Below are 12522 nucleotides of genomic sequence, written 5' to 3'. Positions count from 1 at the left end.
AAAGAACGGTAGACGCGAAAGAAGTTGTCGGTTTGTGAATCGGTAGTGCGAAGTACTTCCTCGGAAGACGGTGCCTGCTCAGCGGCTCCGGACCCATCCAAGGTAGAGACAACCACAGGATCCTTAGTCGAAGAGTTTTGCGGCATACCAGACTCCGAAAGGGTCTCGGTAGCAGCCTGGAAATCCACAGAAGCACGCATCAGGAGCTGTGAAAGGGCCTCAGTGAGGACTGGAGAACTGACGACTAGATTAACTGAAGCGTCGTCGGTAGGTTTGGACCTGTGCAGTCTGTCTCTGTCTTTATCCTTACGTGTTTTTGGAAGATCTGTCAGATGACTTACCAAAGCCATATTGGAATTCGAGGACTGTAAGCGAAAATACCTAGCTACAATAAAGGGCCCAACGACGTATAGTTCTGGCAGTAAACAAAGCACAATAGCGACAGCGAGGGATGTTGTGGTCTGGGCCTAAGCAAGTGACGCAGTAAGAATGAAAGTCTCGGTGTGGTATTTGCTTTCCACAGGTGAGACAATTGTTAACTTTTTCTGACATCGGTTAGAGCAAGAAAAATGGATCCCCCAACAGGGTACTTAGCTTTAGAAGACTTTAGCTTCAATTCGGAAGATGAAACTCTGGTAGCGGCCAACCGGCAGTTGTGCAAACTGCTTCTGCTACGGGGTCCTCGGCAAGCAAGACTGATGTAATGGCACCGGCTGCCTTACTTTATACTACTGACGACCTGACGTCAGTCCTGAAGCGACAGCAACAGATGCAGAAATACTAAGCCTCTGGTATTCGGGCCAGCCGAGGGCTACCCTGGTAGGGATAACCCAAATGTGATGACTGCAACAGTGAAACACGAAGAACACCCTATACAACCAAGCACACACACAAAAAACACTAATCACTTTGAAAAGACCTACTCACAACTTGGAGCTCAAGAATCACGATGCGTTGGATACCCACGGCAAACAAGATATGACGATTGGAAGGTAGTGATGGTGTATTATGGGTAAGGAGAGGAGCTTGGAGCAGATGCTTGTGAAGTAATCTTAGTCTCACCTCCGGATACGTACCCAGGGAGTGGCGCACAGCAACTGTGGTCCCACTTCACAAAGGCGGTGCCTCCATCGACCCTGGAAATTACCGTCCCATTAGCTTGACAAGCCTCATCTGCAAAGCCATGGAGAGGATCATAATGGATCTCATAAATAAAGACATAGATCCAACCCAGTTTGGCTTTGTCAAAGGCAGATCATGCCTTTTAAACTTGGTTGACTTTTTCGAAACAGTCACCAAGGCCATTGATCCAGGAAAGGCAGTCCATACAGCCTACCTAGACCTGGCGAAGGCTTTCGATACAATACCCCACTCGGGTATCATTGAAAAACTCATCAACTTAAATGTAAACCCATACATTACAAGATGGGTTGCAAACTGGCTGAGTGATAGAACCCACAGGGTCAGAGTTGCTGGCGCCATGTCAGACTCAAAGCCTGTCACAAGTGGTGTCCCACAGGGCTCAGTCCTGGGCCCACTCTTGTTTGGCATCTACTTTTCTGAAGTGCAAGCAAACACAGGAGGGTGACAAAGTTTGCAGATGACTGCAAACTGGCCGTGAAGTGAAAAACACATCTGACACAGATATCCTTCAGAAGGGCCTCACAGAAACGGATAACTGGTGCCAGAGCCATGGCCTAAAGTTAAATGCCAAGAAATGCATAGTCATACCCTCGGGAAAAACAAGGTTACCTAGCTACCATATAGGTGGCAATCCACTGATCACAGAAGGCGTTATCAGGGACCTGGGGACCCAGGTTGACAGTAGCCTTTCATTACTCATATTGCTAAGCTAGCTAGGAAGACCCTCTACATTGCCCACCTTATCTTGAAGGGATTGACATCTACATCAAGGGAGGTCATAGACTCGCTATACTCATCACTCATCAGACCAAAGGTTGAGTACAATGCCCCCATCGGAATGTATCTGACCCGACACTTGCAGCACCTGGGGGGGCCACAAAAGTTCCTCACCAAAAGGATAAAGGGTCTCAAAATCTGTCTTATGCTGCCCGACTGAAGAACTCCAGCTATATTCAGTTGCTTACGCTTGCTCAGAGGTGACCTGTGCCTGACATACAAGGCCATGTCAAACCCAGATTTGATGAACATGCTTCATCTCAAAAATCTAGATCCCTCAGAGCCACAACAAGGCGGGAGACTTAAATCTCGAACACGGGTTATTAATAGGACGTGCTGAGGGATAGATTCATCACCCAAAGACTCCCCATGCTGTGGAACAAAATCGGTATATGTGAGGCAGAGCACTGGCTGGCCTTGTTCAAGAGGAATCTTGACCAATGAATGGGAGAATACACCCCAGGGGTTACCTCAGTGTCACTGCTCGACAGAGGCACAGCAAAATAATGGGCATAGTTTCTCCAACTAAAGGGGTATGTAGCCACAAAACTATGGGCTAGGCTTGTAAATGCCTTCGGGCAGATAGCCTAGTATGAACCTATGAACCTAAGTTGCTGGCACAGATTCAATACGGATCAAGTACCCACAGGTTGAAGATCAAATTAAGTAAACTACTTCAGATCTTATATTCTCTGCAACTCAAAGTAGAATGACGTTATAAAGAAGTTGACTGACAGATGTCTTGTAAGAGCCTCACTCTATTCATCTGGAAGCATGCAAATGGTGTCTGCCTTCTTGTGGGCTCCAGCAGCTGACTTTGGAAGCTTCTAGCTGCCAAGACAGCAATCTTTATCACTAGCTCCAAAGCAGAGATGAAAAATGGATGGTCATTCTTCTTCTTTCTAAGATATGCACAGAGACATTTCAGGAGAGGGGCAAGACAAATGCACAGAGGACCTCATGAGCCTCAATGTTTCTCCAAAGAAAGGTCAACTGCAGATGACCTGGAAGGTGGGAAGGACCAATTGCCACTGACCACCTCAAAGAGAGTATTCTCCAAATTCACAAAAGATCCTGCCCCTCACTATCTCCAGAATGCAGCTCACATATGGTTAAAACAAGGACAAACACTCATAATATGTCATATGTTAGAGGGAACTAGCATCTGCCAAAGGTGTAATTTAGATACAAGAAGCCTGTACCAGGTCAGCACAGGGATCAGGCCACACTCCTTAAGGGCTCAGGTCTCACACCTGTATCTCAAGCTTCCATCAGACACCAAACATTTGCTTGATGTCAAGGATATGATGCCATGCTATTCAACAAGAAAGCAAAGTCAATGTTGCAGACTTAGCTGGCAATCTGCCAGCCATGACAACACTTTGCAGATTATTTTCAATGCAATGAATGCAGGAATTTTCTCTGCCATGCACAGAGACAGAGATCCCAACTGCATGCATAGTAGAGAAAGAACTGGTGAGCTGATAAGCTATGTGTATTTATGTTGCTAAAGTGTGAAGTCAATACTGGCAGTGGCAGCAAGCAAGGAAGTTCTGACAGTGGTAGCTTCCAAGAAAAATCCCAAGTTGTAAATTTGAAGAGGATGAACACCCAGTGATAAAACTCTACCAAGGCTTGCTCCCAGATGTTAACTTAGCAAATTCTTCACCTACCTGTCAATCATCCTTTTTTGTTTCCCCTAAAGTGGCTGCTAGACTACCACAAGATAAAAGCATGTGATCTCTGGTAAATCAAAGTTTGTTCTGTGTGCATTTGTTTATAAGCAAACAGTAAAGGTGAGTGGGCAGTACAGAGATGTCCTACAGCAGGGATGTAAAAAATTCTAAATAACAGTAACTCTGGAAAAATTTGTTTTTTGAATTCTGACCCACATAAAGAAAATAAATATTTCCACATAGATTTATGACTGAGCTCATGCAAAATAAAAAAAAATTAGACAAACTAAATATGCAGTTACCAGTATTGCACTCTACTTCACACTAACATTTAACCAGTGAGATGCATGGGGGTGAAATACCTGCTGCGCTTGGAGACGATGTTGAAGCTGAAGTCTCAGCTGATTTGGTTGGTTGGGAATGACATGAGGCCTGATAGGAGGTCTTGACATCCGTACATAAACATGTCGTTGCCCCATCTGATTTGGCATAGGATGAAAGCTTGGATCCTGTATGGCTGGATAGTTGCCCTGTGTCATCTGAGGCTGAGTTGCATATGGCTGGCTGTAAACTGGTGGCTTTTGTTCGACCATTAGATTCTGTTCTTGACTTGAATAGGACTCTTGGTCAATGGTATGAGACTAAAGGCAAAGAAAAAAAAACAATCATTGTTTCATTCTTGTTTTTTTTTTTTTTTTTTTTAAGTATAAAAGAAAAGATCCATGAATTTTTTGCACCAAAACTCTGTTGCTACAGGGTGCTTCGCTTACTAAAACATGAAGCAGAAAGCCTTTAAAAGTACAGCTGCATGAGGTACTCACCATAAGAGAATATTTTCAAGGTTTACTGCAGCAAGCCATACATGGGCCAGGATTAACATGGTCATGTTGTCTCAGCAGATGTGTAACCTAGAGAAAAGTACAGTTGTGTACCTACCATAAATGTAGATGTTCGGGTGTATTCACTGTTGCAGTCATTACACTTGGGTTTATCCTGCTGGCAGGCTACCCACAGTCGGCCTGAATTCCAAAGTCCTGGTCCGGCGTCGGATGCTGTCGCCTCTTCCCAGACGTCAGTGCGCCAGGGGGTATACAAGATGTAGCCGATGCCATGTTCTTCAGTTTTTCTTGCCCCAGATGTCAGGTGCCCCCAAAAGGGTAGGCTAAAAAACATTGCTTATAAAAAGCATGCACTAAAATAAACATTACCTTCATCTACAAGCAAATACACCACATAGGTTGTATAGAATAGAGAAGTACAGATAAGTCCCAGCAAAGAAAGGGGGATGGTGGGTGGGTAACCTGGACTGCAACAGTGAATACACTTGAACATCTACATTTATGGTAGGTACACAACTGTACTATGTTCATCGTGTTTCACTGTTGCAGTCATTACACTTGGGTTGAATTCCAAAGCTGAGGTTGGGCGGCTGGGCCTAAATAGAATTAGGAGTGGCTATGAGGCCCTGCAGAACTGCAGTGGCAAAGCCTGCTCTGGATTTAGAGTAAAGAGGTAAGTGGTAGTGCTCAGTAAAAGTGTGCACTGAAGCCAAGTTGCAGCCTCCAAAATATCCTTGGTTGGTACTCCTCTGAGGAAGGCTGCTGAGGTGGCTGCTGCCCTGGTAGAATGTGGTCTAATGCCTTTAGGCACTGATTTGCCATGTTGTGAACAGCAGAAAAGAATGCAGTATCCTATCCATTTTGAAATAGTCTGCTTTGAGATCGCCTTTCCTTCTGATCCTGCAGCATATGCCACTAAAACTTGCACAGTCTTGAGTTTTGTTCAAGTAGAAGCGTAGCTGTCTGTGTATGTCCAAAGAATGCAGAAGTCTCTCCCCCTTTATTCTGTGGGTTTGGGTAAAAAGTAGACAAATGAATGGTTTGGTTAAGAGCCACAGTGGACACTACCTTAGGCATAAATGTTGGGTTTGTCCTTAGAGAAACCCTGTTCGGATGGAAGATAATAAAAGGTTCCACAGCCATTAATGCCTGTAACTCTGAGACTCTTCTAACTGAAGTTATTGCTAGGAGCAGAGCTGTTTTCCATGATAACAATTTTATCTCAGCTGTATTGGCTGGCTCAAAAGGAGGCCATGTGAGTTTTTCCAAGACAAAATTGAGGCCCCATGCAGGTATTGGTGCTCTCCTTGGAGGTCTTATGTTTTTGGCCCCCCCTGAGGTACTGCCTAAGCAATGGATGTGAAAAAATAGGTGGGTCCGTATTATAATGAGCTGAAATGGCAGAGGCATGGATCTTAACTGATGAGATGGATAGGCCTTTGTCCAGCATCTCAGTTAGATATTGTAAAATCTGAGGAACATTTGGAACAAGCGTGTCAATTCCTTGGGCCTGGTTCCAAGCACAGAATCTCTTCCATTTTTCTGCATAAGATTTTCTGGTGCTGGGCCTCCGGGCCTCCAAAATAACATCCATAACTGCTTTAGAGAGAGGTGTATTCTGAATGGTTACACTATCCGCCATGCAGCTAGATTTAGGGGATCTGATTCTTTTGTTGGGTCAGTAAATGAGGAATTTGAGGCAATGTCCAGGCTGGGCCTTGAGACAAGCTCCTTAGGATTGGGTATCAGTGTTGGCGTGGCCAATCCGGGGCAATCAGTATAATTTGTGGCTTCTCTTGTCTGACCTTTAGGAGTACCTTGGGGAGGAGAGGCAGTGGAGGAAATGCATATACTGTAAGGTTGTTCCAGCTGAATGACAAAGCATCCACTTTCCATGCTTGTTTGTGATAAGTCCTTGTGCAGAATCTCTGAAGTTGGCAGTTGTGAGGGGAGGCAAAAAGATCTATGTCTGGGCATCCCCATTTCCTTGTTATCATGTTAAAGATTTGTGGATCTAGTTTCCACTCGTGAGGATCCATAAGGTTTCTGCTTAGTTCGTCTGCCAGAACGTTTGTTTTCCTGGCAGGAATTGTGCTTGCAGGTGTACTTGGTAAGTCAATGCTGTGTTCCACAAAATCATGGCTTGTTTGCAGAAGGGGTAGGAATGTGTGCCTCCCTGCTTGTTTATGTACCACATGACTGTGGTGTTGTCCGTCTTTATCAGCAGCTGTCCTGGATGAAGTAGGTCCTTGAAGGCTGTCAGGGCATTTTGTACAGCTAGCATCTCTTTTTGATGTGAAGATGCCTTTGGCTTGCGGGCCATGTGCCCTGAATACATTTTCCTGCCATGTGGGCCCCCCAGGCATAATCTGATGAATCTGTTAGTGTTTGCCTGGCTGTGGGTAAAGTGAATGACTGTCCCTTGTTGTGGTGACAGGCCTGTGCCCACCATCAAAACTCCTGTTGCAAGCAGGGAATGAGTGAAATTAATGATTCCAGGCTGTGGCAATGTTGAGTCCTAACACTTTTTAGATACCATTGTAGTTTCCTCATATGCAGTCTTGCATATGGAATTAGCAGAATGCAGGATGCCATGTAGCCCAGAGCCTGCAGAATTTTTCTTGCAGATAACTGGGTCTTTGTTGCCATGCTTTCAAACTAAGAAGTCAGTTGCCTTTGTTTGTCTGGCGTGAGATAAGCCATCTGGGCAGTTGTATTTAAGCTTGCACCCAGGAATATTATCTCTTGAGAGGGTACTAGTTTTGATTTCTTTTCGTTTACTGTGTACCCTAGGCAAATTAGTAATGTTTTTACAAACGCCAGATGCTTTAGTAGAATGTTTTTGGTTTCTGCTTGAATAAGGCAGTCGTCCAAGTAGGGATATATTTGAATTCCTCTTTGTCTGCAAAATGCAATTACTGGTGCCAGGCATTTTGTGAAGACCCTGGGCGCAGTAGATAAGCCAAAGGGCAGTGCAGAGAATTGGTAGTGCACTGAGCCAGCTATGAATCTGAGGTATCTTCTGCAAGATTGTCTGATTGGGACATGCAGGTATGCCTCTTTGAGGTCCAAAGTTACAAGCCAAGCCTTCTTGCCCAGAATTTTGGAACGTCCAGAAAAGTATTTAGAATAGACAGGTCCAGAATTGGTCTCCATGCTTTGCCCTTTCTTGTTACTAAGAAAAATCTTGAGTAAAATCCTTGTCCCTGCTCTTGTTGTGGCACTGGCTGAATAGCCCTCATGTCCATGAGAGATGAAACTTGTTTATGTGCCTCTGCCCATTGATTGTGTGGCAGGTCTGGCATACTTTTTGCCTTTGAAAGGGTGTGAAAGTGGAACAAGTAGCCCTGAGAGACTATATTTAAGACCCATTTGTCCTGGGTGATCATGTGCCAATTTTGTGAAAAAAGTGCTAGCTTTCCCCCTAAGGGTGCTGCCAAAAGATAAATGCTTGGCATGGGCAGAGGGAAGTCATTGGGACTGTTTCCTATATGGCTGTGATTTGTCTTCTCCGCTTTTGGAGGTAGAAGCACCCCATTGTTTGGGCCTGTATGAGCCCTGGGGCTGTTGTCTGCCTCTAGGGCGTCTGTATCTGCCTCTTTGTGGCCTGTCTGACACGGGAAAGGACCAATTCTTAGAAGGCCAGTTCCTGCTAAATCTAGGTGGCTGGCTGTACCTGTAAGAAATCCTTTACTGTCTCCATAGATTTAGCTTTATCCTCCATTTTCTTCAACACCTCTTCTGCCTTAACACCAAACAAAGTATCATGCTGTAATGGAGCATCCAACAATTTTGCTTTAACATGATCAGGCAGAGTCTGTTCCTTTAAGCAAGCATGCCTTCTAATGACAGAACCTGTAACAGCGGCCCTGCAAAAGGCCTCCAGTGAATCAAAACCACATGGCAAAGTATCCTTTCCCACTTCAACTGCATGCAATAAATCCTGCATTTCCTTGTTCTCAGAACATTCAGAATTTGTCAACATTTTCTGTTTTAGCAGACACATTAAGTACTGCTGATATTTAAGCATATGAAACTGACAATTTAAAGCCCTTACAGCCATCTGTCCCGTGCCCTTCAATCTCTATCTGAGGGGACAGGGTTTTTTGCAGTAGAGGCCTTGACCCCTTTGGGATCCTGAGATATAGTTTCTGGGTCAGCAGCAGGGTTTTTATATAGAAATTTATGAGACTCTGGAACCCTGTAGTATCTGTCTGGCTTAACAGGTGCAGGAGGTAAAGAGTAGGGAGACAGGTCGGACTCTGAAAATACATCATCTACAATGTCTAGAACAGGTGGAATAGCAAGAGGTCTGTGCTAAGGTAGTAAAAGAAAGTCTCTGAGCCTTTTCTTAGATTCTGAGTAATCTTGGCTCTCCCAGTGGAAATGCTCCCTCATAGTATGCAGGGTTTCTCCAAAGGAATAATCCTCAGGAGGAGAAGCTGAAGGAATAGATTCTTCAGCATCAGAATCCTCATAGGGAGGAACAGAGTATCCCTGTTCTGAAGAGGAGTCAGAGGAAATTGAAACCTGATCAGATGAATCATATTCAGTGTCTTGCCTAGGCCTCTTATCAGGAGGGGGATGGGAACCCTTGATCACAGTAATTAGGTCTTCGGCCATTTTGAGCATCTGTTTCTTAGGCATGGAAGTCTGTCCTGGAGAGTGATGTACTTGTTTCCTTGTCTTTAAAGCTGTTTTAGTCTGTCTTGGATGCTGACATTGGCCTGATATAAAGCTGTGTAGGTCTGAAAACACCCTCAGAAGCCGATGCCTGCTCAGCGGCTCTGGACCCATCTGAGGGATTAGTTTCCGAAGGCCCAATACCTTGAGTATCCAGAGGCCTAGTTGTCTCCACGTGGGAGTTGGAGGCAGTCTGTGGCTCTGGGGTAGCAAGTGTCAGGGGTTGCGAAAGTGCCTCACTGAGAACTGGCGACTGGCCTAGAAGAGGCTTCATCGTTGGTTTTGGACCTCGGATGCCTGTCCTTTTCTTTTTCTTTGCGCTTTTTATGAACTCCGGTCGTCGGCTGTTCTGACGGCATTATATAGTTAAACCTTCGGCCAAAGTAATGAAATGCAAAATCGTACCGACGCTTAATAGTGCGTTGGTTAAATCTAGCACAAAACCGACAACTAGCAACATCGTAGTCAGGGCCTAGGCAAGGAATACAGTAAGAATGAAAATCTTTATGAGGTATTTGCTTCCCACAAGAAATACAATTGTTAACTTTTTCTGACATTTGTCTGGAGCAAGAAAAAAGTTTCCCCAATGAGGTACTTAGCTTTATTGAAGACTTTGGATCTGAAATTCAATTGTGAAAACCTCAGGAGTCGGCCGACCGGCACTTGTGAACTGCTTTTGCTTCGGGCACCAGGCAGCAAGAAAGACTGAAGAAAATGGCGACGGCTGCATCTTATATACCCCTGGCGTACTAACGTCAGGGAAGAGGCGACAGCAACCGACGCCGGACCAGGACTTTGGAATTCAGGCCGACTGCGGGTAGCCTGCCAGCAGGATAACCCAAGTGTAATGACTGCAACAGTGAAACACGATGAACATCCTACAGTTTTAGTAACAGTTATGGTAACAGAGTGGCTATCCTCATGCTAACAGAGTGGCTATCCTCAAAGGAAGAAAGATACCTCAAGGCACTTTTTTAACCAGTAAGTAACATTGGTCAGGTACCAGGAATTTGCAAAGCAGTTAGTAATGGATGTTACTTTAGATTCCCTGGAGAAATAAAGACTGAAAATATTTCTTGTTGTAACAGCAGTCTCAAAAAGCTATTGTTCCTGTGTGAACTTCAGCTAGACTTAGATCATGCACAAATTACTACAGCAGTCACTCATTTCAAACCAAGTTTCTATCTTCGACTTGTTCATACAAGAAAAAGAATCAACATTTTTGTTTTCATTCATCAGGACTGACCACTATAGATATACAACGCTCATATCAGCATCTGTACATTACACTTACTTCCTGTTATTTCTGACAGCAAATATCTAGTGAGATATATATTTACTATAAACACAAGATTAACTCTCTGCAAATCATTAGGCAATCTTCTTATAGTAACTCAACAAAATGAAAATGGTAAATTTGGTTAACACAAGAGTAGTTTTTTACCTCAATACACGTCTAGGTTTGAGGCTTTGTGGACATACTGTTGTTCAATAAAAACAACTCTTGGATGATAGAAGCAAACTTCTTTCCCAATTATTTTCCCACTTACAACTGAAAACAAAGTTGAAAAACTTGGAAAAGGAAACTACAATTAACTAATAAATCAATACAACACTAAAATTCAGAACAGATTCACTGTTACATAGTTCATACATTATACAGAAACAGTTTGCTTAAAGCAAATATCAAACCCTGGCCAAATTCTTCAGCAGAAGGGTACCCACTAGCATCCAAGACTACAACCTCAAACCATAGCCATTAAAGGGGAGCTCAGTTAATTAACAGCTGTTTGCAAGCTGCCTCTGTTCTTTTTTTGGAGTCCTAGCAAAAGGCAGACAGAGACTACACTAAAATGTGCTCATGTTGGCAACATACAGGTACTACTTAAAAACAACGAAGCACATACAATCATACACACGGCAGGAAACACAATATACAGCTAAAATAAGCCAATGTCTACCTACAAAATGAAATTGCAAACCACTTAGATTAACCTGAAGATTACCAGACCAAGAATACATGAAGCACCAGGAGGAAGAAGGGCAGAAATCGACTTGCAACAACGATTGTACATATACATTTAGTGCAATGGTTAGTTACCCCAAAAAAGTGTACAATGTGCATCAAAAAGACCAAGGCTGCAAGACTTATATTAGTACCTGGACTACATAGAAGCGTAGCCTACAGACTTCGTAAAGGGTGGCTGGTGTACAGCTTTCTTTGCAGCACTGCATGCAGTAAAACTTCCTTTGCCCCTACGCTGGGTTTTAAGTCTGTAGTGTTTTAAGAAGTGTGGTAAGGTAACCATATGACAAGCCTTACAGATACTCTGAGTAGATACACTCTTGATGAAGGCTACAATGGTGACTGCAGACCCAGCGACTGAGTCCTTTCCTTCCCAGGCAATATCTCCTTATGCTTATATTAACAGAACAGTGCAATTACCAGCAACTTGTAAAGGGACACTGATTATCTTACGGACCTGTTCGCTATTATTTGGTGAAAATAATTGTTCGGTCTGTAGAAAGTACAGTTGTGTACACTTACCATAAATGTGGATGTTCAAGTGTATTCACTGTTGCACTCATCACATTTGGGTTATCCCTACCAGGGTAGCCCTTGGCCAGCCCGAATACCAGAGCCTTAGTATTTCGGTGTCGGTTGCTGTCACTTCAGGACTGACGTCAGGTTATCAGTAGTATAAAGTAAGGCAGTCAAAGCTATTACATCAGTTTTTCTTGCCCTAACCTGTCAGGAGCCCCCAAGTGGAAGCCAGGTTCTGGTGGAAGAACCCCACCAGTAGAAAGTAAATACCAATATGTCTGTTGTAAGGAAAGGGAAGAAAGAAGAGGGGAATGGAGGGCCACCAGTAATTGTTCAGATTTTCTTAGAGATTTTCTTAGAGATTTTGTCCTGTTTAAGTAGAATCTCAGTTGTCTGTGTACATCCAATGAATGCAGAATCCGCTCACCCTTGTTCTGTGGATTTGGGAAGAACGCTGGCAGATGAATGGTCTGATTAAGGGCCACACTAGATACCACTTTAGGCATAAAGGATGGACTGGTCCTGAGAGCCACCCTGCCCGGGTTAAAAATAATAAAAGGCTCCACTGCCATGAGAGCCTGTAGTTCTGAAATCCTTCTAGCTGAAGTGACTGCTAAAAGAAAAGCTGTTTTCTAAGAGAGAAATTTTAGGTCTGCAGTAGCAGCTGGCTCAAAAGGAGGTAGAGTGAGTTTTTCCAAAACAAAATTGAGGTCCCATGCAGGAGTTGGTACTCTCCCGGGAGGTCTTAAATTTTTGTTCCCTCTGAGGTACTGCTTTAGCAGAGGATGAGAAAGGAGAGGATGCTCTTTGTTGTAATGAGCTGAAATGGCAGAGGCATGGATTTTTATGGAAAAAGATA

At 43.9% G+C, this 12522-nt stretch overlaps 1 protein-coding gene across 2 annotated transcripts in view; it reads right to left on the bottom strand.

Moving 5' to 3' along the window:
- NCOA2 (nuclear receptor coactivator 2) overlaps window positions 1-12522 on the bottom strand; it is a 1980807-nt gene that overhangs the window by 582278 nt on the left and 1386007 nt on the right. For both annotated transcript variants that reach the window (XM_044067155.1, XM_044067157.1), the window contains exon 18: window positions 3959-4237. In XM_044067155.1, coding sequence (XP_043923090.1) covers window positions 3959-4237 — 279 coding nt within the window. The remainder of the gene's footprint in view (window positions 1-3958; window positions 4238-12522) is intronic.

The sequence above is a fragment of the Protopterus annectens genome, chromosome 3.part1, assembly GCF_019279795.1.
Source record: "Protopterus annectens isolate FY-2018-M chromosome 3.part1, PAN1.0, whole genome shotgun sequence".
Lineage (NCBI taxonomy): Eukaryota > Metazoa > Chordata > Ceratodontiformes > Protopteridae > Protopterus > Protopterus annectens.
Note: the sequence above shows the minus strand (reverse complement) of the source record. Positions and strands in the feature narration are given on the sequence as shown.